This window comes from Eumetopias jubatus, unplaced genomic scaffold (genome assembly GCF_037043125.1).
Source record: "Eumetopias jubatus isolate StellerSeaLion01/CBP00866 unplaced genomic scaffold, mEumJub1_p1.0 scaffold_2, whole genome shotgun sequence".
Lineage (NCBI taxonomy): Eukaryota > Metazoa > Chordata > Mammalia > Carnivora > Otariidae > Eumetopias > Eumetopias jubatus.
Window position 1 is genome coordinate 50,122,762 of NW_028274808.1, and position 26,665 is coordinate 50,149,426.

At 45.3% G+C, this 26,665-nt stretch overlaps 1 protein-coding gene across 3 annotated transcripts in view; it reads right to left on the reverse strand.

The window, feature by feature from the left end:
- ZNF395 (zinc finger protein 395) overlaps positions 1 to 24,989 on the reverse strand; it is a 44,160-nt gene extending 19,171 nt beyond the window's left edge. The window contains exons 1-2 of one of the 3 annotated variants that reach the window (XM_028114304.2): positions 24,926 to 24,989; positions 24,530 to 24,632 (exon numbers count right to left, since the gene is read on the reverse strand). In XM_028114304.2, the coding sequence (XP_027970105.1) occupies positions 24,530 to 24,537 (8 nt within the window). In that variant the 5' untranslated portion in view covers positions 24,538 to 24,632; positions 24,926 to 24,989. Of the gene's footprint in view, positions 1 to 23,710; positions 23,818 to 23,873; positions 23,934 to 24,529; positions 24,633 to 24,925 lie in introns of those variants that run through there. The other 2 variants (XM_028114306.2, XM_028114305.2) reach the window with 2 other exon arrangements.
- Between the last annotated feature and the right edge of the window lie 1,676 nt (positions 24,990 to 26,665).

Consider the following 26,665-nt stretch of genomic DNA (forward strand, 5'->3'; position numbering starts at 1 on the left):
CATGTGACTATTGCTGGACAACCACCTGTCTTAGCGCGCACGTGCTCATGCACAATGGCTGCTCTCTCCTCCCACCCAAGGACACAGCAGCAAGCCAGGACATCACCTAGCAGCACTTCCAGGAGGCAGGTCATAAGTCAACCTGATTCAATACACACCTAATGAGGTTTCTTGGGGGGTGTTGTTGTCGTTGAAGGAGAGTGAAGTTTGGAATAAGACTCCCATTTGCTAAATCTTGGGTTGCTGCCTCTCTAATGAACAATTTATGGATCATGGGGAGAGACACCAACCCTCTGCGAGGAGTTTCGGGTCCCCTACTGAACCTCAGCTTTCCATTTTATGATCTCCACTGGGTAACTACTACATAGAACGACAGTTTTGAGTTTTTAGTTCTTTGGCTAATATTTTGCATATCCTTTTTTTTAAGATTTTTTTTTTTTATTTGACAGAGATAGAGAGAGAGTATAAGCAGGGGGAGCAGCAGGCAAAGTGAGAGGGAGAAGCAGCCTCCCCACTGAGCAGGGAGCCTGACGTGGGGCTCGATCCCACGACCCTGGGACCATGACCTGAGCCGAAGGCAGACACTTAACCGTCTGAGCCACCCAGGCACCCCTTACATACCCTTCTTAATCTCTTATCAGAAAGCTAATTTTGGGGCGCCTGGGTGGCTCAGTCGTTAAGCGTCTGCCTTCGGCTCAGGTCATGATCCCGGGGTCCTGGGATCGAGCCCCACGTCGGGCTCCCTGCTCCGCGGGAAGCCTGCTTCTCCCTCTCCCACTCCCCCTGCTTGTGTTCCCTCTCTCGCTGTGTCTCTGTCAAAAAATAAATAAAATCTGGGGCGCCTGGGTGGCTCAGTTGGTTAAGCGACTGCCTTCGGCTCAGGTCATGATCCTGGAGTTCCGGGATCGAGTCCCGCATCGGGCTCCCTGCTCAGCGGGGAGTCTGCTTCTCCCTCTAACCCTCTCTCCTCTCATGTGCGCTCTCTCTCTCATTCTCTCTCTCAAATAAATAAATAAAAATAAAATCTTTTTTAAAAAAGCTAATTTTTTCTTTTAAATCTATAAAGTTTTTTTATTTTTTTATTTTTATTTTTTAATCAGAGAGAGAGAGAGAGCACAAGCAGGGGAGTGGCAGGCAGAGGGAGAAGCAGGCTCCCTGCTGAGCAAGGAGCCCGATGTGGGACTCAGCCCAGGACCTCAGGATCATGACCTGAGCCAAAGGCAGCCGCCCAACTGGCTGAGCTATCCAGGCATCCCATAAATCTATAAAAGTTTTAACCTGAAAAATTTTTTCAGTGTGATTGTCTAAGCTCATCCAAAGGTCAAAATATTGTAGCGAACCACATCTATTATTTTACAACAGAACTCATCAGGGTATAGGATTCCCAAATAATTCATTTTTCAGCAATGCTTAGCCAGGGATGATCTCTCTTGAGAGATGCCATGTGTATTTACATTATATTTATGATTATATGCAAATATGTCTGTGGTCCTCTTAGTTTGCAGGTCACCATTTCAACCCTGGCAGAAGCAAGTTGCCATACCCATATGTTATCACCACCCAGTGCTGCCTGGTGGTTCTCAAGCTTTATTATTTTTTCTTTTTTCTGGAATGCCTGCTTCAGAAAAAGTAAAAAAGTACTCACTTCACTGGGCATACATTGACCTTTCTTCCCAGAAGCCTCTGCCCAGCCTGGCTTTTGACAGAAACCCCTGAAGAGTGGCCAAGGACAAAACATCAAATTATTTACCAGGCCCTATTACACCATTTCAAAATGTATGGTGTGCGTTTTAGATTTTCGCAATACAAGCTCAAGATATACAGCACTGAGCATGTTGGTGATTGACTCAATACCAACCTTTCTTATTCAGCTGTTCGAAAAATGACTATTTGGATTCTCAGGCCTTCTAATTATCATCTTTTTCTGTAGGTTTTTAAAAGCTGGATTACGCTGCATCCATGTATAATGGTTTAGGCTACCAGTAAAATTAGAATTACTGACTATCAAGATCCACAGGGACCTTAACGATTGCCCATCTGCCATCCAGGGCTGGAACCCTCTCCTCAGCACCCCCTATCAGTGAGCACCCAGCCTTCCCACTACTGGGAGTAATAGATGTAACAGAGTAATGGAAGGAAAAAATAAAGGTCCCAAATAGCAGTGCTACTTTCATATTTCAGCAGACGGGGGCCATAGAAATAGGTCATCTGATCTGGTTACAGTGAGTTTTCTCCAGCAAATACTCAATGACCCTGATCAGCAAACACGTTTGTTGGTCTGACTGCACAACCAACACTCAGTCAAGTAAAAGAAACCACTCTGTTTGCACTGCCGGCAGGGAAGGAAGGCTGCTTTCACAGTTCTACCCAGGAACAAGTGCACTTCCCCTTCCTTAGCACCTAGCTCCCCATTTGCTTTCAAAGCCACTGCGGTGCCCTTTATGCATTGCTCTATCCTGCATACGCTGCTCTTGCAGTAAGCAAGACAATTCTTAGGCCAGTGCTTGGCACATGGGTCCACTCGTGCCAGGAGGACTGCATCTCCCTTAGACTGTAAGCCCTTTGAGGACACAGACCAAATCTTGCTTCTCCCATCAGATTGAGGATTTTTTTTTTTTTTTTAGATTTAGGATTTTAAATGATGATATCCCTATGGGGAAGAGAGCCCCAGATTCCAAAAATAATGTGTTCTAAGAAATAATACCTGCTGCTTGCCCTAAAATGAAGATAGGTTATCAAAAGCAAAGGTAGAGTTTCAGTGTTCAAACTCAGTTCTGAGACTGTAGTGTTTTCATGAAAACAGGCAGGGAATTCTATATAAGGAAGCAGGCAGAGGTAAAAATATGGTTACAAATGTGCCGTGTGAGGTAGAGTTTGTGGAGCATGTTTTTGTATATGCACGGGGGGAAGGGAGAGCATGCATACACATGTGTACATATGTGCGTGCACTGTGGTTAAACCTGATCTGAACTGTGCTCAAACTATGCGAGCGTTCCAGAAGGAGGTGGGGAGATGAGTGATTGCTGACTCGGCATTTTACCCAGAGCCCAGTGGAGGGAGGAAACCAGGAACTGAGTATCTCCCGGAGATCGAGCCCAGAGAACTAACAGTTCTCTCCAGCAGTTTTTTAAAGAAAGCACACAAGAGACCTACTCATTAACTCACACCACCAAAGGCTGTTTGAATGGCACTTAGGTTTACACACTCACTTTAATACACACATTTGGGGACTTCCTTTTCCTCCTGACCTCATGGCAACTCGAGAAAATATGGAGGGACAATATAATCCCCATTTTACAGCTAAGAAAACTGAGGTTCCTCAAGGTCATTTTTTTACCCAAGCTAACAAGCTGTGGCATTTGCAGTTTTCCTGGATCCTCTCTGAAGTAGTTATGTTTTTTCCACAAGTGGAGACCCAGCAGCAGGACGGGGGCTCAGGATGGAGGGCTCTGGAGTTTACAGCCCCCGTACCTTCCCATGGCCTTGTCTGATCCTCCAAGGACTGTGAGGAAGAAAGTGTGAGTTTCATTGGGAAGAAGGGATCTATCAGAAGCACTTACGGTAACGAAAAGCACAAAGCTGGCAACAAAACAACCATCTCCAAAAATATAAAACATGGAGGTGAGAATTTAAAAAGCCTAACAATCCATCAGCATAAGGCCCTGAGTAGCACACATGCCAGAAAGGTAAGTCTGTGCAGTAATGATGCCCAAGGTGCCAATCCTGAAACAAAAAACAACAACAACAACAACAAAAAAGGCTTTCTGATGTTCTCCCTTAGGACGGCAGAGAAATATACTCTCTATATTTTTTTTTCATTTAAGTGGTTAAAGTAGAAACTATTTGGAATTCAACAGTCATTTGAATGAATAATTATACTCCCTAAAGTCCTACAGAATGGGAAAAAAAAATTTGCAAACCATGTATCAGATAAGGGGTTAATATCCAAAACATATAAAGAACTCATACAACTCGGGGGCCTGGGTGGCTCAGTCGGTTAAGCGTCTGTCTTCGGCTCAGGTCATGATCCCAGGGTCCTGGAATCGAGCCCCACCCAAGTTGGGCTCCCTGCTCAGCAGGGCACCTGCTTCTCCCTCTCCCTCTGCCCCTCCCCACTGCTTGTGCTCCCTCTCTCTTTCTGTCAAAAAAAGAAAAAAAAAAGAACTCATACAACTCAAGAACAAGCAAACAAAATAAATCCTCAAATTACCCAATTAAAAATGAGCAAAGGATCCAAATAGACATTTCTCCAAAGAAGGTATCTGGAAGGCCAATGGGTACATGAAAAGATGCTCAACGTTGCTCATCATCAAGGAAATGCAAAGTAAAACCACGATGAGATATCACCTCACTCCTGTCAGAAGAGCCAGCCTCAAAATGACAAGAGGTAACAAGTGCTGGCCAGGATGGGGAGAAAAGGGAGTCCTCGTGCACTGTTGGTGGGAATGCAAACTGGTGTAGCCGCTGCGGAAGACCCTGTGGAGGATCCTCACAAATTACAAACAGAACTACCCTATGATCCAGGAATTCCACTGCTGGGAATGTATCCAAAGGTCAAGAAAACATTAACTCAAACAGATATCTGCACCCTCATGTTCACAGCAGCAATATTTTATAATAGTTAAGACATGGAAACAGCCTAAGTGTCCATCGACTGATGAATAAAGGAGAGTTATGTGTATACCGTGGAATATTATTCAGCCATGAAAAACAAGGAAATCCCCCACAACAATATGGACAGACCCTGAAGGCATTCTGCTAAGTGAAATAAGTCAGAGAAAGATAAATACTGCACGATCTCACATGTGGAATCTAAAAAACAAACAAAAACAAAAGCAAAACAAACAAGCAAACAAAAACTCATAGAAAGAGATCAGACCTGTGGCTACCAGGGGCAGGGGGATGGCAGGGCGGAGAATCAGAGGAAGGTGGCCAAAAGACACACAGTTCCAGTGATAAGACAAATAAGTATGCGGGATGTGATGTCCAACATGATGACTAGAGCTACCACTGCTGTGTGGTCTATAGCAAAGGCATGAAGAGAGTAAATCCTGAGAGTACTCACCACAAGAACACTTTTCTCCCTTTCTTCTTTCTTTTTATTGAACCAGTATGAGAAGATAGATGTTAGCTGAATCTGTTGTAATAATCATTTCACAAAATATGTAAATCAACCAAACACGCTGTATGCTTTAAACTTATGCAGTGATGTACGTCAACTGTTTCTCAATAAAACTGGAAAAAATAATAATCACATTTTTTGACAATGCTAAATAAACAGACAGTGGGACTTGTAAGGAAGGTGAGAGCCATCTGCTGGCTTGCCTGGCTGGAATCAGCAGGTTAATAAAAGGGCAGCAGACCCCTCCTGTGGTGGGTAATCAGAGCACACAGGGCTTCGGGTGCCCAAGAGAGGTGCCACCTGGTCAGGGGGGTGGGCCAGCAGTGTGAGACCCCAAATTAAAGATAAGAAACCATGCACATGCAGACAAGATTGGTCAACTTGGAGACACCTAACCAAGAAAGGTAAACAGGTGAGCAAAGGGACCAGGGTGTTTTCTGTTTCCAGATGGGGGGCAGTCCCTCACCCTGTCGCTCTATCATCTTCTCCTGGGAGACTCTGCTCTGAGAGGGTAGCAGTCCTCCAAAACCAACGGGAATGCTTCCAATCCCCCAGGAATGCCATGGCTGAGAGGGGGAAAGGCTGGATGATGGGAAGGGGGCTGAACCTGGCTGAAAACGGACAGCCAGCCCATGCAGGAGAAGCTAAGCCATGGCACACTCCGTGCAGAGGGCACTTCTCTAGGGAAAGAACAGACTGTAGATAGGGATGTGAGCCGGTCCCCTCCACCTGTGTGACTTGTGACACTCAGCCACCATACTGGAGCCTCAATTTCCTGCCTCACCTGTGAAAAATGAGAAACATACCCAGCGTCTGGAAGGCACTCGACAGATGTGTTCCCTTGCCCTATTCCCTTACTCTAGATGGGTGCCAGATCTCTACGTAACACAATAGGTCACTCTGAATGCTCAGTGGCCACTGTCACCCTGGCATCTGGGAATCCCACTTAGCAAAGGATATTCAACCAGAACCAGTAACACAACTACTGACTCCGAAGGAAATCAACAAGTAAACCACGGGTGAGCCACTAATTAATGGAAATCACAACAAAACTGATTTCAGCAGGATCAGGGGAACTGAGAAGTCCAACAGTGAATCCATTTGGAGGCCTGTTGGCCACAGTGAATCAACCCCAGGGATCAGTGCTTAGAGTTCAACACCCAGCCAGACAGCTCTACCCCTGCAGTTCAAAGTCAGGCCCCGGGCCACTGCCCGTCGCCCACCTGACCTGGGCCCTGCTCGCACACAGGCCCCAATCCTGCTCCGCTCCCCCAGGCCAAAATCTCCCTTGGTGCCCTGCCCAGGGTGGTTCACGGCCTGCTGCCAAGGCTCCCTGAGGCGGAACCTGACCAGCCTCTGTGAGCACCCTCCAGTGGCAGCCTCCCAAATCTGTACCCCACCCACAGACACCTCGGTCTCAGATTCCAGCTATCCCAGATCCGAACCAGGCCCAAATAGCGCAGCCCTCACGGGAAACAATTCGGCACTGACTCACCAGAGACCCAAAGAGAGGGGTACCCCAGAACAAAAACAGAGTTTTTAAAAACCTGCTGATATTCCCACACAGGTGCCAGGCTCTTACCGACGAACTGACCAGAATAATTAAGAAGGCTAAGCTTCAGCCCCTGCCTTTAAAGAACGTCAGGCCGAACTGAGCTCCCACCTGGATTACACATCCAGCACATGCTTCTAAAAGCACTTAATATGCTCCAGAGCTACATTTATGTATTTGTGCTGTATAATTAGATGAATGAATCAGAATTTGCTTCTTTCAGGAAAAGGCAAAAAAACATCCAGCACTCTGACACGGAAGCCTGATAAAAAGATGGTTTTCAGGATGAAGCTCACAAAACTAAATGAATATGCATGTTAAAATTTTTAAGTGTTTGACATAAGTTAATTAAGCCGAAATAAAGTATGTTGTGAATCTAAAAAAAAAAAAAAAATCTGCTGGGTGACTGGAGGGTGAGAGAGACAGACACATTTCCCCAGAAAACAGAAAGTCTGCCTAAGTGAAGAGAGTGGAGACACCTTAAAGGAAGACTGTTTAAATATACAGTGAAAAACGAACACCGTGGGGGAGGGGCTGGCCCTAAGCACAGCCACTAAGGGAGTAAGTACCTTTCTCAGGAGAAGGCTGTTTTGGGAATCTTCATGCCCCAACAATTGTGCGGCCGAGGCTTGTGCGGCCGAGGCTGAGTTCAAAGACAAAACAGCGACGGGGAACTGGCTGAATGAATTACCCCAGTCTTGGCCCAGGACATAAGGGTGTCCACTCTTGAATGTCTTCCCTGAAATGGACAGGCTAATGGCATCGGGCAGAGAGTGCTCACTGGTGAGGATGTTCTAAGCCAAAGTGACAAAATAAATGTGGATCAATCACAGAGACCAGATGGCTCACGCTCCTGAGTTTGGAGAGAAGTGAAGGATGAAATCAGCGCTCAGTAGGCCAAGACACACAGGCCATGGTTACCCGGCACCAGTGAGCTCCTGCCGGCCTCAAGGACAATCAAGGAGGCCGCCCACGTGTCAGGCTGGCAGGTAGACTGTACTTAGTTTGGGGCCAACAGCAGACTAGAACCTTTTGAGGAAAAAGGCACTTCCGTGTGCACAGGAAACAAAACTGCATCTAACTACTTCATTAGAACTGCTACAGAATAAACCAAGAGAAAAATAGGGGATCTTCTCTGTAAAAAACAGCCTTTCAAAGACTGATGTTCCTTCAGGAAAGTTCCAATAGCCATTATTTGCCAAAGACTTATGTGCCCATCACTTGCTGAGCATTTCACGTACAATAGCACATTTCATCCCTCACAATAATCCCACGAGAGGAGGACCATCATCTTCCCCATTTTATAGAGGAGGACACTCAGGCTCACAGACATTGAGTCATATACCCGAGGCCACAGAGCAGAAAGTGACAGAACTGAGACGTGAGCTCAGATCTGATTCCAGAAGCTATACACTCTTTCTACTATATTATGCAGGAAACCTATGCATCGAGGAAGAGGAGGAAGAGGCTAAACTAAATGACCTTTCACAGGCTCCTTGTTAGTGAAAACTCGAGTCATCGAGAGGTTAATGTGGTGGTGGTGGTGGTGGTTTGGGCACGGAAGAGGAAATGAAATGGGCATTGTGAGAGCAAAGTATCAAGCGTGGGGCTCACCCAGGGTCAGGACTAAAATTGTTCTTATTTAGGGCGCCTGGGTGGCTCAGTTGGTTAAGCGACTGCCTTCGGCTCAGGTCATGATCCTGGAGCTCCGGGATCGAGTCCCGCATCGGGCTCCCTGCTCGGCAGGGAGTCTGCTTCTCCCTCTGACCCTCTTCCCTCTCGTGCTCTCTATCTCTCATTCTCTCTCTCAAATAAATAAAATCTTTTAAATAAATAAATAAATAAGTAAATATCTTAAAAAAAGAAAAAAGGGACTAAACTCTGAGTAGTGATAAGCTAAACTTATGGGAAGACTACAAGGGAAACTGAACAAACAGGAGGAAAAGCAGCCAGTAAATTGTAACAATAGCATGGGCAATATAATACATTTAAGGAGAAACAATCAAAACCATGTCAAAGCCCTGGGGCAACAGTCAGAACCCCATAAAAGGACCTCGATGTCACTGTATGTCAGACTGTCATACTGCTGTGGTCACAAAGGCCAAAAGACAAGACGGACAAACCGTTTTGTCCAGCACCACTGCAAGAGTACTAAAAACGAACACACTGCCCACCTATCCCCCGCCCCCCATAAAATTAGAGATTCGTCTACACTGAGAACACTGGCTGCTGTCCACCAAGAAAGACAACTTGTAAAACCAGAGGTCAGCCACCTAAATGGGTTGTGTGATGGGCAGGGCATGCTAAGAAGGCCAGAAAGACCAAGGCCAGGAGGGCCCGGAGATAAGGCAGGGTGCCAACTTTGTCACCAAATCCTGAAATGACAGAAGAGGTACCGTCTGTTGATGCTCAAGGGAGACCAGAGGAGGAGATGCCTCAACAGCCCCAAAAGAAGGCTATGTAAATGCATCACCGGGTTCAGACAAGAGTTTTAATGCAACCGGGGCGGCAGGGGGGTCCCCCTGGGGTCAGAACCAGAACAGTCTGCATTAACGTCTACATAAGGGATCTGAAGGCAAATACATGTGTAATAATTATGGCTGCAAAAGGGCCCTGCCTCTCTCACCAGTGAAGTGACCAGCAGCCCCAGCATGTGCCTTCAAGAGAGACACAGCCAAGTGCTTCCTTGCCACACTGGCTCCTAAAGGTATGGATTTGGCCTGACATGATGAATTTTCATGATTTCTAGGAGTTCTCGGAAATCCAGAGATGATGGCAAGAAGTGTAAATACAGAGAGACACACATCATCCTTCTCCAAATAAAATGAAACTGTTAATAAAAGTAACATGACAGTGCTCTAGATTTTTTTTTTTTAAGAACACTAAAATGCTTCCAAATGTGCCTCACCCTTGGCTTGAGCATTTAAGCCACACTTGGAATTCTAAAGATGTCACAGAGAACAATTACAGATGCACTAAAGGTCTCCAGTTTGGAAGTGAACTGGATTTAGAATTTGCCATCCAGAGTCCTCAATGTGCTACTCATCTATCCTGTGATTCTTCTCCACATCACCACCAACATGCAGACCAAAGTCCTTAGGGTGACCAGACAGAATGAATGATGGGGCTCAGAGGGGCTCTTCCCGATACCAACTGTTGTAGCCAATCAGCCCTGACTTATGGGGGGCACACACCTAGCACAACCTAAACCCTGCCCTAGTATTAGAAAACAACTGCTTCATCTGAGCCAGAGCAATCAGACATGAGAGGGAAAAAAAGCACCCATACTGGTAAGAAAGAGGTTAAACTGTCACTATTTGCAGGACATAATACTATACACAGAAAACCCTTAAGACTCCATCAAAAAACTATTAGAAGTTATAAATGGATTCAGTACAGTTGCAGGATACAAAATTAATACCCAGAAATCAGGTGTATTTCTACACACCAATAATGAAGTAGAGAGAAAAATTAAGAAAACAATTCCATTTACAGCCATACCAAAAAGAGTGAAATACCTAGGTATAAACTTAACCAAGGATGTGAAAGGCCTGTACAATGAAAACTATAAAATATCAATCAAAGAAATTGAGGATGACACAAACAAATGGAAAGATATTCCATGCTCATGGATTGGAAGAATTAATATTGTTAAAATGCCCATACTACCCAAAGCAATCTGCAGGTCTGATGCAAACCCTATCAAAATACCAACAGCATTTTTCACACACCTAAAACAAACAATACTAAAATTTGTATGGAACCATAAAAGGCCGTGAACACCAAAGCAGTCTTGAGAAAGAACAAAGTTGGATGTATCATAATCCCAGATTTCAAGATATGCTACAAAGCTGCAATAGACAAAACAGTATGGTACTGACACAAAAACACACACATAGATCAGTAGAACAGAAGAGAGCCCAGAAATAAACCCATGCTTATATGGTCAATCTATGACAAAGGAGGCAAGAATACATAATAGGGAAAAGAGACCATCTCTTCAATAAATGGTGCTGGGAAGAAGGGACAGCTATATGTAAAAGAATGACCACTGTCTTACACCAAACACAAAAAGAAACTCAAAAAGCATTAAAGACCTAAATGTGAGACCTGAAGCCATAAAAGTCCTAGAAGAGAACATGGGCAGTAATTTCCTTGACATTGGCCTTAGCAACATTTTTCTAGATTTGTCTCCTGAGGCAAGGGAAACAAAAGCAAAAATAAACTATTGGGACTACATCAAAATAAATGTTTTTGCACAATGAAGGAAACCATCGACAAAATAGAAAGGCAACTCTACTGAATGGGAGAAAATATTTGCAAATGACATAGCCAATTAGGGGTTAGTATCCAAAATATATGAAGAATTTATATAACTCAACACCCCAAAATAAATAATCTGATTAAAATTGGGCAGAGAAACTGAATAGACATTTCCCCAAGAAGACATACAGCTGACCAACAGACACATGAAAAGATGCTCAATACCACGAATCATCAGGGAAATGCTAATCAAAACCACGATGAGCTATCACTTCGCACCTGTCAGAATGGCTAAAATCAAAAAGAAATTTTAAAAATTTAAAATAAGAAATCACAAATGTTGGCAAGGATGTGGAGAAAAAGGAACTCTCATGCACTGTGGGTAGGAAGGCAAACTGGTGCAGCCACTGTGAAAACAGTATGGAGGTTCCTCAAAACAATTAAAAATAGAAATACCATCTGATTCCACTACTGGGTATTTACCCAAAGAAAATGAAAACACTAATTAGAAAAGATATGTGCACCCCTATATTCACTGCAGCATGATTTATAGTAGTCAACATATGGAAGCAACCCAGTGTCCACAGATGGATAAAAATGATGCAGGGTACATATACAATGGAATATTACTCAGCCATTAAAAATATATATATCAGGGCGCCTGGGTGGCTCAGATAGTTAAGCATCTGCCTTCGGCTCAGGTCATGGTTCCAGGGTCCTGGGATCGAGTCCCACATCGGGCTCCCTGCGGGGAGCCTGCTTCTCCCTCTGCTTCTCTCTCTCTCTGTCTCTCATGAATAAATAAATAAAATATTTAAAATATATATATATATATATATATATATCAGATCTTGCCATTTGTGACAACATGGACAGACCTAGAGGGTATTATGCTATATGAGACAAACACCATATGATTCCTCCGTGGAATCTAAGAAACAAAGCAAATAAACAAAAAGCACTCAGAATCAGACTCATAAAAATGTGGAACTGCTGGTTGCCAGAGGGGACAGGGGCAGGGGGACAGGCACAATGAATGAAGGGGAGTGAGAGACAGAGGCTTCCAGCTATGGAATGAAGAAGTCATGGGGATGAAAGGTACGGCAAAGGGCATAGAGTTGATGGTACTGTAATGGCAATGTATGGTGACAGACGGCAGCTACACTTTATAGAGTTGCTGAATCACTATGTTGCATACCTGAAACTAATTTAACATTGTCATCAATAAGAAGGGAAAAGGAGAGAATGGGGGGGGAGGGAGGGAGGGAACAATTGCTTCATGTCTGAGCACACTTCAAGTGTGCTCTGGCCTACATTAGGTCTAAGCTAGGAACTGACCTTGTAATGTATCTTCCTGAAGATTTCAAATCGTACCACCCTATTACCCAGCCATTGCTTCTGCTCAGTATCTACCCTCGAGAAATACTCACATGCACTGCAAAGAGGCATGTGCAGCCAAGTTTACTGTAACAGCTTTTGTAACAGTAGAGGATTTAGAAATAACTTAAATGCCCATCAATTAGGGGAAAGTTCTCAGGAAGGCCATGCAGGAGTTAGAATCAAGAAGTCCCAGGCGTACAGACAGGAAGCAATCACCAAGATGTCCCGTTGTGGGGGGCCAGGGTAGGAACAGCACATACGCAGTACAATGCACTGAACCTGTTCCAAGTTCTATAGGTATAAACACAAGTATGTAAAGCACCTGAATACCAACAAACTCCTAACAGAAATTAACCTCTGGAGAAGGACTGGGATTAGGAGTGGTTGTCAAGGAAGATTTTGTTTCCTCTGGAAAGTTTGCGCTTGGATTTTTTTTTTCCTACAGAGAATGTATTCATGCACTACTTTGGTAATGAAAATTTCATTTAACTGTTTTAAGTTTTTTAGGAAGGAAGGAAGGAAGGAAGGAAGGAAGGACGGAAGGAATTGACCCTGTTCAATATGTTTCAAAAACGCGTTGGGGGCAATTTCTAGCTGAATCTGACACATGCTTTCCAGGAGGCTGAGAGCTCAGCAGTGCAGAGAGGGGGCTTTGCAACACAGATCGTGTTACAATATTACAAGCCCAACACTGTAACTCTGTGGATCATTAAGTTTATATGCTAGTTGAAGGAAGAGGCAGGAAGAGAAAAGTATGTCAGGGGGCTTTCTGGGAAATCCAACGGGATGTGCTAGGAGCAACTGCAGTTCTTCTCGTTGAGCGTTCTAGCTCTCCAACCCAACCAGCTCACACACACCTGCCAAGAGGGGCAGCCTTTACCCAACTACATGTATCCCACCCTAGGCCTAGGTGTCTGTGCCTCAGGCTCTTCGTATCAGAATTCCTAACATTAATCTGGATCCCATGGACTAAAGAGAAGGAAAAATCTGTCCACACGAGCAGACAAGCACCAAAAATTATTTACTTACCAAGGCCACCTAACCATATAGAATACTAATTTCCGCCTCTTCAAAGCCCTACTCAGAAACACAACATTTTAAAATTAAGAACCTAGGAGGCAAAACGAACCTGGGGTGATAGAAATCAGAGTTGTAGTACTTCTGGGAGCGGGAGGGTGATAAACTGGAGATGGTCACAAGGAACATGTCTGGGGTGATAGAAATGTTCTGTGTCAAAACTGATTAAAGATCTTAAGCTTTACTTAAGATCTAAGCATTCCACTGTATGCAAATTATACCTCAATTAAAAAAAAAAGGTACTCAAACACTGTTTCTCTGCTGGCTGCAGCAGAACTTCGAGCTGTCCTATCAGACATCTGAAATCTCTGTTGTGCTATGTAAAGAGCTCGAGTACCATGGCGACAGTCACCATAAAAATAGATAACAAGATTAAAATGGATAGAGGACACATGAATTTAAGAACGGCACACCAAGAGCAATTCATTTCCAGCAGAAGAAAAATAGAAAGAGGAGAGGGAGTTTTTCATTCCGCCAGCACTGAAAAAAACAGCCACTGAAAGTGGTTGTTTTACTAAAAGAGTTTTATGGCTTCCCTATACTCAAAAGGACAAAAAAGGCTGTGAACGGTTATTTCTTATCACACTTTGCTTTAAAACAAAAAAAAAGCGTATGATAGTCTAAGTGTTTCCCATACCTCCGGTAAGTGGCCCAAGGAACCAGGACAGACCAATTCAACAAACCCAGCTGATGGGCCATACTCTATGAGGCCCAAATGATACTGAGATAAAGGAGACCCGGGCCCTTCTTCATCATTAAGGGCACAAACATTTCCAACTATAGTTCTAAATAACTAAGTTCTGCCTGTATTTTTACATACATCTAAAGCTGTCGTTCCCTACTTCCTGCACCCCCAAATTGCTTTACTCCATGTAAAGAGAGCACTTTCTTGCCAAATACTGATTTTTCATGTGCCAAAATGTAAGGCTGGATCACGGGGACACAGAAATCATCTTGTGACATTCTCCAAAGATAAGTCTCCATTCTCTCTGCAGAACTAAGAAATTGTGCTACGGGATTTAGCCCTAGCACTGCCCACCCCACCCCCTGCCCCCAGCTAACAAAAAGTAATCCAAAAATATCAGGAAGAAAATCTAAAAATTTTAAATAATCACAGTAGATTCCAAACAGGCAAGTAAAATTTAGGCAAAAGTAAACTAAATCCAATTTTATAGAAATAGAAATTTTATTTTCTATGTGTAAGCTATTAATAAATTGAAAAAGTAAACATTTTTAACTCAAACCACAAACTTATGGTCTGATGTAAACCAAATATGTGCATTCCTGGAAGACCCCACTCCAAAGTTTCTTTAAATTTGCCCCTTGTTCTTTGTCCCTAAACCTAGAGAGCCATCACGAGGCTCAGTCTTATCCCTGCTGTCAGGATAGTTTTTAATGTGCTCTAGCTGGTGATATGGGAGATGAAACAGAAAGGAGATGATGTGATCAAGGGCATTCCCAGGTCCTCCACAGCCAAGCGGAGGATCCATCATTCAATTAAAGAGCCCCATCTTCATTCATTTGTTACACTGAATAAAACTGGCCAATAAACACACTGGTCTTCGACACGTTCATCTATTTTATTATTTGCCACTTCCACCCCGCCCCCACTTTCTTGCTTTTCTGAAAGACCAAATTCAGTTTTCAACAGCCCTGGGCCCACAACCCTGACCAACCATGAAATAGTTCTCCTCATCTTTTCTAAAAATGACCCCAGAAGGGTCTCTCAAAAGTGTGGGGACTCATTTATAAACATTTTTTTAACAAGATTTTATTTGTCAGAGAAAGAGAGAGAGCACAAGCAGGGGGAGAGGGAGAGGGAGAAGCAGGCTCCCCGCCGAGCAAGGAGCCCAATGTGGGACTCGATCCCAGGACCCTGGGATCATGACCTGAGCCAAAGGCAGACGCTTAACGACTGAGCCACCCAGGCGTCCCTCATTTATAAACATTTTTAAAAGAGCTTACATGATGACGCTGACTCAAATACTATGCAACTAGAGGTATATCCCCTATTCCACATTATCTTTCAGCGTTGACAAGTCACATAATAGCCCTAAGAACTGGAAAGGACTTTGGAGGTCAGCCTAATTCCTGTCCTTCTCTCTTACAGCATTCAACAGCATTCAGCCCAAAATGAACACCTCCGACAACGGGAAGCTCACTACTCCATGGGCAGACATTTCCGTTGCTGGACAGCCCTGCCAGCTACAAAACCCGTTTTCATAGTGAACTGAAGGCTGTTCTCCCTGTATTTAGGGTTAAAAGGAAACCTACAGCTCAGCCGGTTCGGTGTAATCATCGTACAGATAAGGAATTCTGTAATGTATAATCATTCTACAGATGAGAGATCGGAAACTAGAGGGGATAAAGCAATTGTTCTATCCACTGGTCATATTCCAACACTGGGAGCAAAAGTGAGTAAATCTACTCTTTCCGATACCTGATGATAATCATGAAAGCACTGTTATGTACCCACCGCATGAGCGTACGCACTCCAGTCATTCCTGATCCTATATCATCCTTGTGTCCCTCCCGAGGACAGTCTTGCTTGCTCGTGCTTCCCTTAAGTCATGCCTCCCCGACCCACTCACGGCCCAAAGGTCAAATGACCAGAAGTCATTAAAAATAGATCCTGTGATTGGATTGATGAATTTCCAATCCAGTTATGAACTAGATTCAATTTTCTAAAAGCCTCACCCCACTCAGGGCTCACATTAAGCCATGAACAATAGAACAATCTCAAAACTTTTTTCCCACATGATTTGCCCCTCCTCCGTAGGCATGGAGTACCATGAGGGCTACAGTGTGCTTGTCTATTCATCTGTTGATCTCTCTCTTTCAATTAGATCACCAGCTTCAGGTCAGGGGCTGAGTCTTATTTTGTGACTCCAGTGACTAAACCAGTGCTTGACATATAGTAGGGAGGTACTCAAGTTCAGTCACTGAATAAACCACCTACCTTTACCCTATCCTGTCCTTGAACAACAAAATGTTTTGTTTTGTTTTAATAGCAGTGATCAAGAAAATGAAAAGACAAACCACGGACTGCGGAAAAAAATAGTTGCAAAAGACACATCTGATAAAGGACGGTTATCCGTAATATACAAAGAACTCTAAAAACTCAACAATAGGGGCGCCTGGGTGGCTCAGTCGTTACGCATCTGCCTTCGGCTCAGGTCATGATCCCAGCGTCCTGGGATCGAGCCCCGCACATCGGGCTCCCTGCTTGGTGGGAAACCTGCTTCTCCCTCTCCCACTCCCCCTGCTTGTGTTCCCTCTCTCACTGTCTCTCTCTGTCAAATAAATAAATAAAATCTTAAAAAAAAAAAACTCAATAAGAAAACCAACAATTCGATTAACAAATGCATCAAAGATCTTAACAGACACCTCACCAAAGAAGATACACAGATGGCAAAAAAGCACATGAAAAGATGTCATGACATGTCACTAGGTAAGTGCAAATTAAAACGAGATACCACTACACACCTATGAGAATGGCCAAAATCCAGAGCCATGACAACACCAAATGCTGGTGAGGATGTGGAGCAATAGGAACTCTCATGCATTGCTGGTGGGAATGCAAAATGATACAGCCACTTTGGAAGACAGTTTGGAAGTTCCTTACAAAACTAAACATACCCTTATCATATGATCTGGCAATCACACTCCTTGGTATTTATCCAAAGGAGTTCAAAACGTATGTCCACATGAAAACCTACAGTAGCTGCAGACGTCTACAGCAGTTTTAGTCATAAAAAGTGCCAAAACTTGGAAGAAACCAAGATGCCCTTCAGGAGGTGAATGGATACATAAACTGTGGCACATCCAGACAATGGAGTATTCTTCACTGCTATAAAGAAATGAGCTATCAGACCATTAAATGACATGGAGGATGTTTAATTGCATATTACTAAGCAAAAGTAGCCAATCTGAAAAGACTATATGCTGTACGATTCCAACTATATGACATCCTGAAAAAAGCGAAACTGTCCATAGTAAGAAGTAAACGTGGTTGCCGTGGGTTGGGGGGGAAGGAGAGATAAGTAGGCAAAGCACAGAGGATTTTAGGGCATAAAAGTACTCTGTATGATACTTAATGGTGGATACATGTCATTATATATTTGTCCAAACTCACAGAACTTACAACACCAACAGTAAACCCTAATGTAAACTATGCTCTTTGGGTGATTAGACATGTCAATATGGGTTCATCAATTGCAACAAATGTACCACTCTGGTGGGGAAGTTATGCATTGGGGGGACAGGGGGTAAATGGGAAATCTCTATACCGTCTCAATTTTGCTGTAAACCCAGAACTGCTCTAAAAAAATACATTAAAAAATATATAGCAGTGTTTTCCCCCACTGTGCTATAAATACACATTATAGAAAATACAAATAATAAATTTAAAATGTAAAAAAAAGTCACTCAACTCCATCCACCCTTCCAGTATTAGTAATTTTGTATCAGAATTATTAGTACATTTACTTCCAGCCATTTTCTATGCACTTTGTTTCTTTAAGATTTGAAATCTTCCTGTAGAGGCACCTTAACTTTTAGCAGAAACATTCGTCCATGTTATTTTAAAGCTATTCCTAAATATTATTTTTTTAAGATTTATTTATTTTAAGCAGAGACAGAGAGCAGGTGAACGGGAGGGGCAGAAGAAGAGGGAGAGAATCTCAAGAAGACTCTGCATTGAGCGCTGAGCCCAATGTGGGGCTCAGTCTCACGACCCTGAGATCACAACTTAAAGCCAAAAGCAAGAATCGGTCACTTAACTGATTGAGCCACCCACCACCCAGGCACCCCCTAAACATTATTTTTAATGGCTTCATCGTATCGTTATCATAAAGACCTATCCATCAGAATCACTTAGAGATTACTTCCAGTCCAGTCACACCCCTGGATATTTAGGCTGTTTCTAATTTTTCACTAGAGTTTTAAAAAAGAAAAAACTTCGAATAGTCTCTGTGCGTAAACATCATCTACATTTTGGATCTGGTCTTTGCTGTACTTCCAGAAGTGGAATTAACTTACAGAACGTATGAACAATTCAAATTGTAAAAGCTAAATCAGACTTTATATTTATCCCTTACTGAATTTCTTTAATTTGGGCCTTCATTCTGAAGGACTGTGAACCTTGATCTAGCTACTAAATAAGCAATCCATCCCACCTCTGTACCATCAACAAAGCTGACACACCTCTGTGCCGCCGTCCACAACACTGGAGAAAAGCCTGAACAGCTCAAGGCCAAGAATAGAACCCTGTGACACTCTTCAGACCCTCTTCCAAGCTGACTCAGTGCCACTAATTAACAGCTTCTGCATATGACTGTCAAATTAATAACACCATCCAGCCCACATTCCACTGCTTATTTAATATGGACCATCATATCTTAAGAAACTGTTAAATACTTCACTAAAGCCATAGTGCACCATAGCTATTCCCTCATCTCTCTGTTCTAGTAATGAACCACCCTATAAAACAGGAAATGAGTTCAATTTGATACCATTAGGCTGACTTCTGGTTTATCCTGACATCCTACAGCCACACGTTTTTAAGCAAAGAGCCCTTCACCTTTGACTTCTGTTAATGTCATAACAGCAACATTTTAAGTAATCAGCTTGTGCAAGCTGCATAAAGCAGGGTGACGACTATTCGGTCCCGCTCACCTGTAGCTCACCTGGGGAAATGCTCGGAATCACTGGTGGTTATGGTCTTGCAGGGTAAACCAAACTGTCCCTAGACCACACAGACCTGAATTTACTCATTTCAGCTGGTCCCAAAATAAGCCTAGTTTTCCAGGGGTCGTTTGCACTAACACCTGGGTTTGAACCAATAATTCTGTGGTCATTTTGAATCCTGGATTATGAATCTCTGGACCCTAGAGGCCTCCCCCTTGGGGGTATCCTAGGAATAGGGAAGTAAGAAATGACAGAGCCCCTCTCTTTGCTGTTCCTTTATTACTGACTCATATAACCAAAGATCCTGAGACTCTAATGTCATATGGCATTTGACAGTAGTGACTCACATCTTACCAAATTATTACCCCAACATCATTCTCAGAAGATACGTGCCAGGAGCCACCATCTACCCATGCCAGCCAGAAGCAGAAAACAGGAGCGCTTGAGAGATCTTGGGGTCACTAGAAATTGGCCTCACGATACAGAATAGAGCCTCAAAGCCCTCCCTAGTTAGTACCAGTCCAATCAGAAAAAATATTTCAAAGTCCTAACCAGCAGCAACTCAGAAAGTGCCGCTGACTTGCCTAAAACAAATCACTCGCACACAAATACCTCAGATTCCATCATGTCACACTCCCAGCCACCCAGAGCCAGGACAGCCATCCCAAATTCCCTCGGTTGGCATTTAAGTCTCTTCAAAGATCGGGTCACAAACCCAAAGGCCTGCAGACTAAACAGGGAATGTAAAGAGACTGCACTCATGCAGAGCGAGTGCCGGGGCTATGATAACGGGACCACAAGGCCTGTCTCCTGTCCACAGGGGGCCACCACTACTCACTGCCTGATCTGATTCTTTAAGAGTCCCCAATCCAGAGGTTTTCTGGATTGTTCCCAATTTTTTAAAACCCTTGTGTACTCCAAATTGTAACATTGCTGTAGGCAGAACACATTCTTTGGGTCACTGGTTTACAACCCCTACACTTTGATCCTAACCCACCTTTCCAGACCAGCTTCTCCCCACTCTCTTAATAAGAACCCTCTTTTATTCACTCTTACACACACTGTGCACATGGTACACACACCCCCGACCTGTGCGGCACCATGTGACACCCCGAGTTCATCCCAGACTTCCTTCCCTATCCCCAAAAGTGTTCCCAAGCCACTCCAGCACAAGCTGCTTGCCCCCTCCTATGAGTCCTACAGGAACTTATTTTTCACTTTGGCATTTAATCATCTTGCCTGTTCCTTAATCATAGGTATACCTTCTCTCTCCAACTAGCCTGTAAATGTTCAATCTCTGCCTTATGCTTACTACCACTTACAGCACTGGTAAGGGGAGCCCTGCACACAAGCAGCTTAATAAACACTTACTAGATGTGAAAACTGTAACTGTGTTTTTCAAACTGTGGGTTACATCCATGACAGAGTGGTTAAGTCAACTTAGCAAGAGACAGTAAGCACTTTTAAATGAAAAATAAAAGAATGGAAAATAAAGAACCAAAGGAGACTGCACCAAGCAAAAGAAAGGAATACTTCAGGAATTTAAATTAGATTTTTATATACACGATTTAATGTACCTAGGTCATGATGTAAATTTTATTTCTTAATATAGGTCACAAAAACAGTGCAAAAAAACAAAAAACAAAAACTACTTTTTAAAGAGTAAATTATTAGCTCAACCACTGCTCCGTGGAATTTTTTTGACAGTCATATATTCCCTATAAAGGAAAAATATCTGATGGACGCCTCTGCCCATGCAAGGCAGCTTCCCCTGCTAGTTCACTGATCCTGCACCTCAGAGAAACAAGGAGGCTCAGGAACTGTTAAGTACATTCTCCACTCCATACTGCAACTTTTTGCAATCATCCTCCAAATTCACCAGCCCTCAGATGTTGCAAGTTGAGGCTTGGGGAATTTGCTCAGCAAGTCACCCTAAGTCACCCTTGCAACAAGAAAGCGGAATTCAGAGCTCAGGAAGAAACCGGCGCCAGCTCCCCACTGCAGGTCGCTTGGTTCCTGGGAACCAGCAATGGCACGGGTTAGGACAGACCTCGCCCTGGGACAGGCAGTCTCGCTAGGTCCCAAATACCCTCCTTGCTGGTCACCTTGCTGCTCCCCCATCTTGTGGCTTCCTCCCCGCACACCTATAAAGGGACACCAGGACTAGCTTGCAGGTCTCAGTGGAGAGCATCATTCAACTTGTTTCAAAGCCCAACAATTTCTGCATTTAGCAAATTCCGTTCTTCCCTCCCATCTCCAAATCCCCAGTTGCTTTGCCAACTTCAGGTTCAGGACCTGGCAATGTCATCTGAACGGCAATACAGAACAGAGTCTTCCAATTCAGACCCTCGGTGCCACTCACTAGCGTCCTCTACTGCTAGGACCTATGACCAAGAAATCATCCCACGCAGAGTGCCTTCCCTCTCCCAGCTTTGGCAGCCCGGTTTCCCACCAATCTCAGAGCTTCAGCTGCTTGCAAGACACCTATGTTTGGACGTCTTGGCAAATACAGAGAAACCTCTGCAGCTTGTCAATTGCTTCTCTCCAAAACACACATTTCCGATTTCTCGGGTTACCAACTACAGCAGTTCCAGGGCCCTGGCGTGTAATCAATTTCCACAAAGAATTAATTTCCATTCATCTCCTTCCTTCACCCTGCCCCTGTCAACAGATTATTTCAACAGTAATGCTTCTAAAATCCACCCTCTTTTCCATTTCCAGTTATCCCAGTCCAAGCTCTGAGCACTCCACAATTCTAACAGTCGACTGATCTGTCTCCGAACATTACTTTTACAAACCTTTCCAAACACCCTTTCCTTACGTCACTCTCTGGCTCAAAAACCTTTCATGTCTCCCCAGTACACACAGGGTAAAGTGCAATTCCCCAGTCTGGCTTTCTAGGACTTTCACAATCTTAGCCATTGTTCCTCTCCATCTTTATCTCCTGCTCAGGAAACGTTCCCTCGCCTGGCTAAGCCCATCTCCTGTCTCTCAGGAAAGCCATGTTCAAATCGCACCTCAGGACCCATCTCGAGGGTCTCATCCTCCAGGAATACAGTGCTGGTGATTCCTGCCCATAGACCTCTTCTCTGAGTTTCAACAGCATCTCTTCTACACCTCGAATTCTGACAGTTAATTGTGCCTTATCTTGAGGTCTTATTTCACATGCGCAAGGCTTTCTGTCTCCTTCACGAGATTATAAACCCTGGAAGGAATCATTTCAGGTATCTTTTGCATCCTCCCTCACCGAGATAAACTGTTGGAACCAGTCTCCTCTGGCACCTGTCAATTCTCCCTCTCTTGCCTTTGGGCCTTGGCCAGTGAGTTATTCTCCAAGTGCCTAACTTATTTCGTAACTTAGTACCCTCAATCCATTCCCCAATTCTAACCTTTCCTTTGATATTCCTCCTCCTCCCCCCCCCCCCAGCATTTACAGTAATTAATGCAGCCATAGCACATTAATTTGAACTTGAGCTCTCAAATCACTTCCACCCGGTCGGTAGGATTTCTGAGGCCTTAGATTTCTTGTGTGCCTCTTATCATCTCTCCCTGAGAGCCCGGCACGGTGCTGAGAACGCAGCAGCCCCTCAAAAGTACCTGTGGAGTTGAACTTAACTGCAGTTTCCCTGTGTTTCAAGTTCCTTGAGACCCGGAACCTCTGTTTACACAACACCTCAGGAGGGTGTCAAAAAAGCCTTCAATACCTGTTGATCACTCACTTTCAGGCAAACTGCACCAGAGACACTTTTCTAGAAAGAAGAGTGTAAAGAAGAGAGTGGTGGCCTGTAGGTAACCCTGCGCCTGGAGGCCTGACATCACGAAAACGCCTGCCTGGTGGAAATGTTCCAAAGCCACGGAGAAGTGCCCAGGACTGCCTGAAATCAAGGAGGCAGTGGCACCCCCACCGCCTGGCAGGTGGGCTTTAGATTTCGGAGTCAATCCTAAAGTGAAGGCGCTGAGCCCTTAACTCCAAAACAGGGAAGAAGATTCTGCCTTTGAAATTGTTTGCACATGACAAACTCCCATCCAGGCCCCCCACCCGAGCACCCCACATGCCCACAGTGCCGCTTCCAAGGAGGGCCAGGGGCCACCAGTGAGGAAAGGCAGGATTAAACCGCCTGGAAGGAAGTGGGGGTGGACAAAAGGGGCAGAAAGGGTGGGGGGGGCAGCCCCCCGAGATGGAGGGTGTGTCGCGCCGCGCGTCCCGGAGCCCGGCACTCGCTCGCTCGCTCGCTCGGTGGAGTGGGCAGGAACGCGCGGGGCGCCGGGAGGGCTGGGCTGCCGGCCCAGCCGGAAAAGGTCAGGGAGGGGGCAGGTCAGTCTCCGTCGGAGAGGCGACTCCGGACAAGCGCTCGAAGTTGGGGAGGGGGTGCCTCTGCGAGCGCCCGCGGCGGGCAAGATAAACAAGGCGGCGCACGGGAGAGCGGGCGGCCACCCCCCACCCAGCCAGCGCGGGCACTGGCACTGCCGCAGCACCCCCGCGCCCCGACCGGCCGCTAACCCGGCGGCGCCCGCCTCCCGGGCCCTCAGGCCGCCGGTCCGGCCCCCGCGGGCGTGCGGAGCGTGGGAAGTTCCCGGGCCGCCCCCGTCCCCGGGCTGCAGCGCCGCGAGGTCCCCGCGCAGCTCACCTCGCCCCGCCACGAGCAGCAGCGCGGGCCGGGCAGCTCCCGCTCGGACAGCTCGGCTTGGCTCGGGGCTGCAGCTGCCGCGGCCCCTGCCCGCCCACCCGGCGCGGCCCACCGCCCCGCTCCGCTCCGGCCGCCCGCCCGCCGAGGCTCCGTTCGCGCCCACCTGGCCGGCCTGCCCTCCCTCTCCGGGACACTGCGCTCACGTACGCGGCCGCGGCCACAACCCGGCCCGGATTCCCCGCCCGGGAAGGGAGCGGAGGAGCGCGCCAGCCAGCGAGCGAACGAGCGAGCCTCGGGGACACACCCCCGCCCGCCCGGCCCCCTCCCCAGCCACAGGCGCCGCGCGCGCACGCGGCCTGCGCGCCCCCGCCCGCCTCGCGCCCCCGCGGCCTCCTCACACACCCACCGCGCGCCGGGGATACACACCCCCGGCCGCTCGTAGACAGTGGGCGCTCAATAAGTGCCCGAGCGACTCCTCACGCACATGCGCACTTGAACCTGACCGAGTTGTGACACTCCCCCACCCCCACCCCAAAATCGGAACCGGTGGCTGCAGCCCCAAACCAAACTTGAGTGTTTGCCTTTTTTCACTGACCCGCAAACCGAGCCAAAGTTTCTTGCTGTTGTTCTTCCAGGCCTGGCTCTGGGATGGGCTTCTCCGAGAGAGGCCGAGCTCGCCCCAGGGCGGGAAAAGAAGCCAGAGAGCTCTGGGCGCCAAGGACGGGAGTTTGGCGGGGGCGATAGAGACCCAGGCCGCGCAGCCGGCACCCGCTCCGAGCGCAAGCGAAAGCGCGAGAGGGAGGGAGCGTTGGAACCAACCTTTCCATCTTCTTTTTGGGTTAATGTTTTCTTCTCCATTTTATGACATTTTACTCGATTTTTACCCGTTCGTAGTTGTAAAGTGAGGTGTTATTTACTCTTTCTGGAATTAAATGAAAGAAAGTTAACTATTAGCTTTCAGCCCTTATGTAAACGATACCAGTTGCTTTTGGCACCGTTAGGCTCTGGCTTTTGTATAATTTGTAACAAGGAGAATTGAAGCTGTTCCATTGTGTTGCTCTATGTTTTTCAGAGATAAGACCACAGAGTTACAACGGTAGTGAGGGGCCCCAGTGTCTATAGGTATGGGTAATATACATTTATATTCAAGTAAATGTAAGGAATAGAAGCAATAATTCCCCTCCCCCCAAAAGTTTTAAATAGTTTTGGACATACTTGTTGCACTTCTTCAACTTGAGGTATGCTGTTTTTCTTGCAGAGAGGCAGTGGGGTGTGTTCTGGAAAGGACTAAACTTTGCAGTCAGACAAGCCTGGTTTGCAATCCTGATTTTACTGCCTTATCTTTGTGCTAGCAGATTTTTATCTCTCTGAACCTCAGCTTCTTTATCTGTAAGATGAAATAGAAAGCATAGGTATAGTGCCTAGCTCATACCAAATAAGCAATAAATATTGTTTCCTTTCCCTCTTCTCTCACCATTAGTTACATAAGAAGAATATCAAAATAGAACCAAATTCTTATAGGACATAACGTTTTCAACTGGGGGCGATTTTGCCCCCAGGAGACATTAGCAACGTCTGGACACAAGGGGGGGGCGGTGGTTTACAGAGGAGGGGAGAAGTGCTACTAGTATCTAACTATGCTGCTAAAAACATCCTGCAATGCCCAAGACAGCCCCACACAACAAATTACTTGGTCTAAAATGTCAGGAGTACCACTGTTGAGAAATCCTGCTATAGGATAATTCTGCTCTCAAGTAGTTCACCAAAGACTGATTCTACCTTTCAACTCTCATCCTCAAGGAAACATTCTTGTTTTGAATTTAAAAGAACGAGAATGAAGCCACGGTAGGGATCACAGCAATTCTATTAATGCACAAAAACCTTTCCTTAACATGAAAATGCAGATTCGAATTTTACATTTTATTAAGAGTATTTTAGCTAATTAACAATAACGTATGCTCCCTTGTTCTTAAGGTATTTTACATATTATGTATTACTACGGTTTATAAATAGTTTAATGTTCTTTTTTCCCTTTTGCCTCAAACAATGTATATTCACCTCTCTGCTAAGTTCCTCACCTATCCTGACGTTTGTAATATAGTCCCTGCCCCCAAGGAACAAACAGCCCAGTTGAAAGTGGATTCATGCATATGCAACAATTAGGGAACAATACAAGATAGCATATAATTAAGCTTTAATTGCTGCACCCAGACTAAGGTGGCTCAGAGGAAAGGGAAGTGAGTTCGGCAGCTACAGCCCAGCACTGCCTATGTGGCGGAGGTGTTCGGTAAATGTTCACTGAATAATATGAAATAGTGAAAGCTTTTTAGACGAGGTAGGACTCCAACTAGCATATAAACTCCATTACAGTGCTTCAACTGCTAGATTTTGTAAAGGGATGTTGGTGCTGGGCTGAGTTTATTTTTCTTAAAACATCTAGTTCAAACTTGTAACCAAACCTCTGTATTTCCTTTTTTTTTAAGATTTTATTTATTTATTTGAGAGAGAGAGAATGAGAGAGAGCACGAGAGGGAAGAGGGTCAGAGGGAGAAGCAGACTCCCTGCCGAGCAGGGAGCCCGATGTGGGACTCCATCCTGGGACTCCAGGATCATGACCTGAGCCGAAGGCAGTCGCTTAACCAACTGAGCCACCCAGGCACCCCAAACCTCTGTCTTTCCCCAAATGATTGAACTTTAATAAAATGGAAACAGTCATTCATTTGACAAATATGTGAGTTCCTGATGTGTGCAAAGTGAACCAAAAGAATCTCTTAAGTTTGAACAGAACCTGCTGCTTATGCTGTTTGAGACAGTCTTGTGAACCCAGGCCAGCAAAAGGCATGTGCCCTCTCACAATGTCTGTACTGCACGCATACCCCTTTCCTCTGCAGGTACATACTTGCACAGTGTGCATTCCAGAATTTTGCACATTAACACAGACTCGGAGAGAACTTC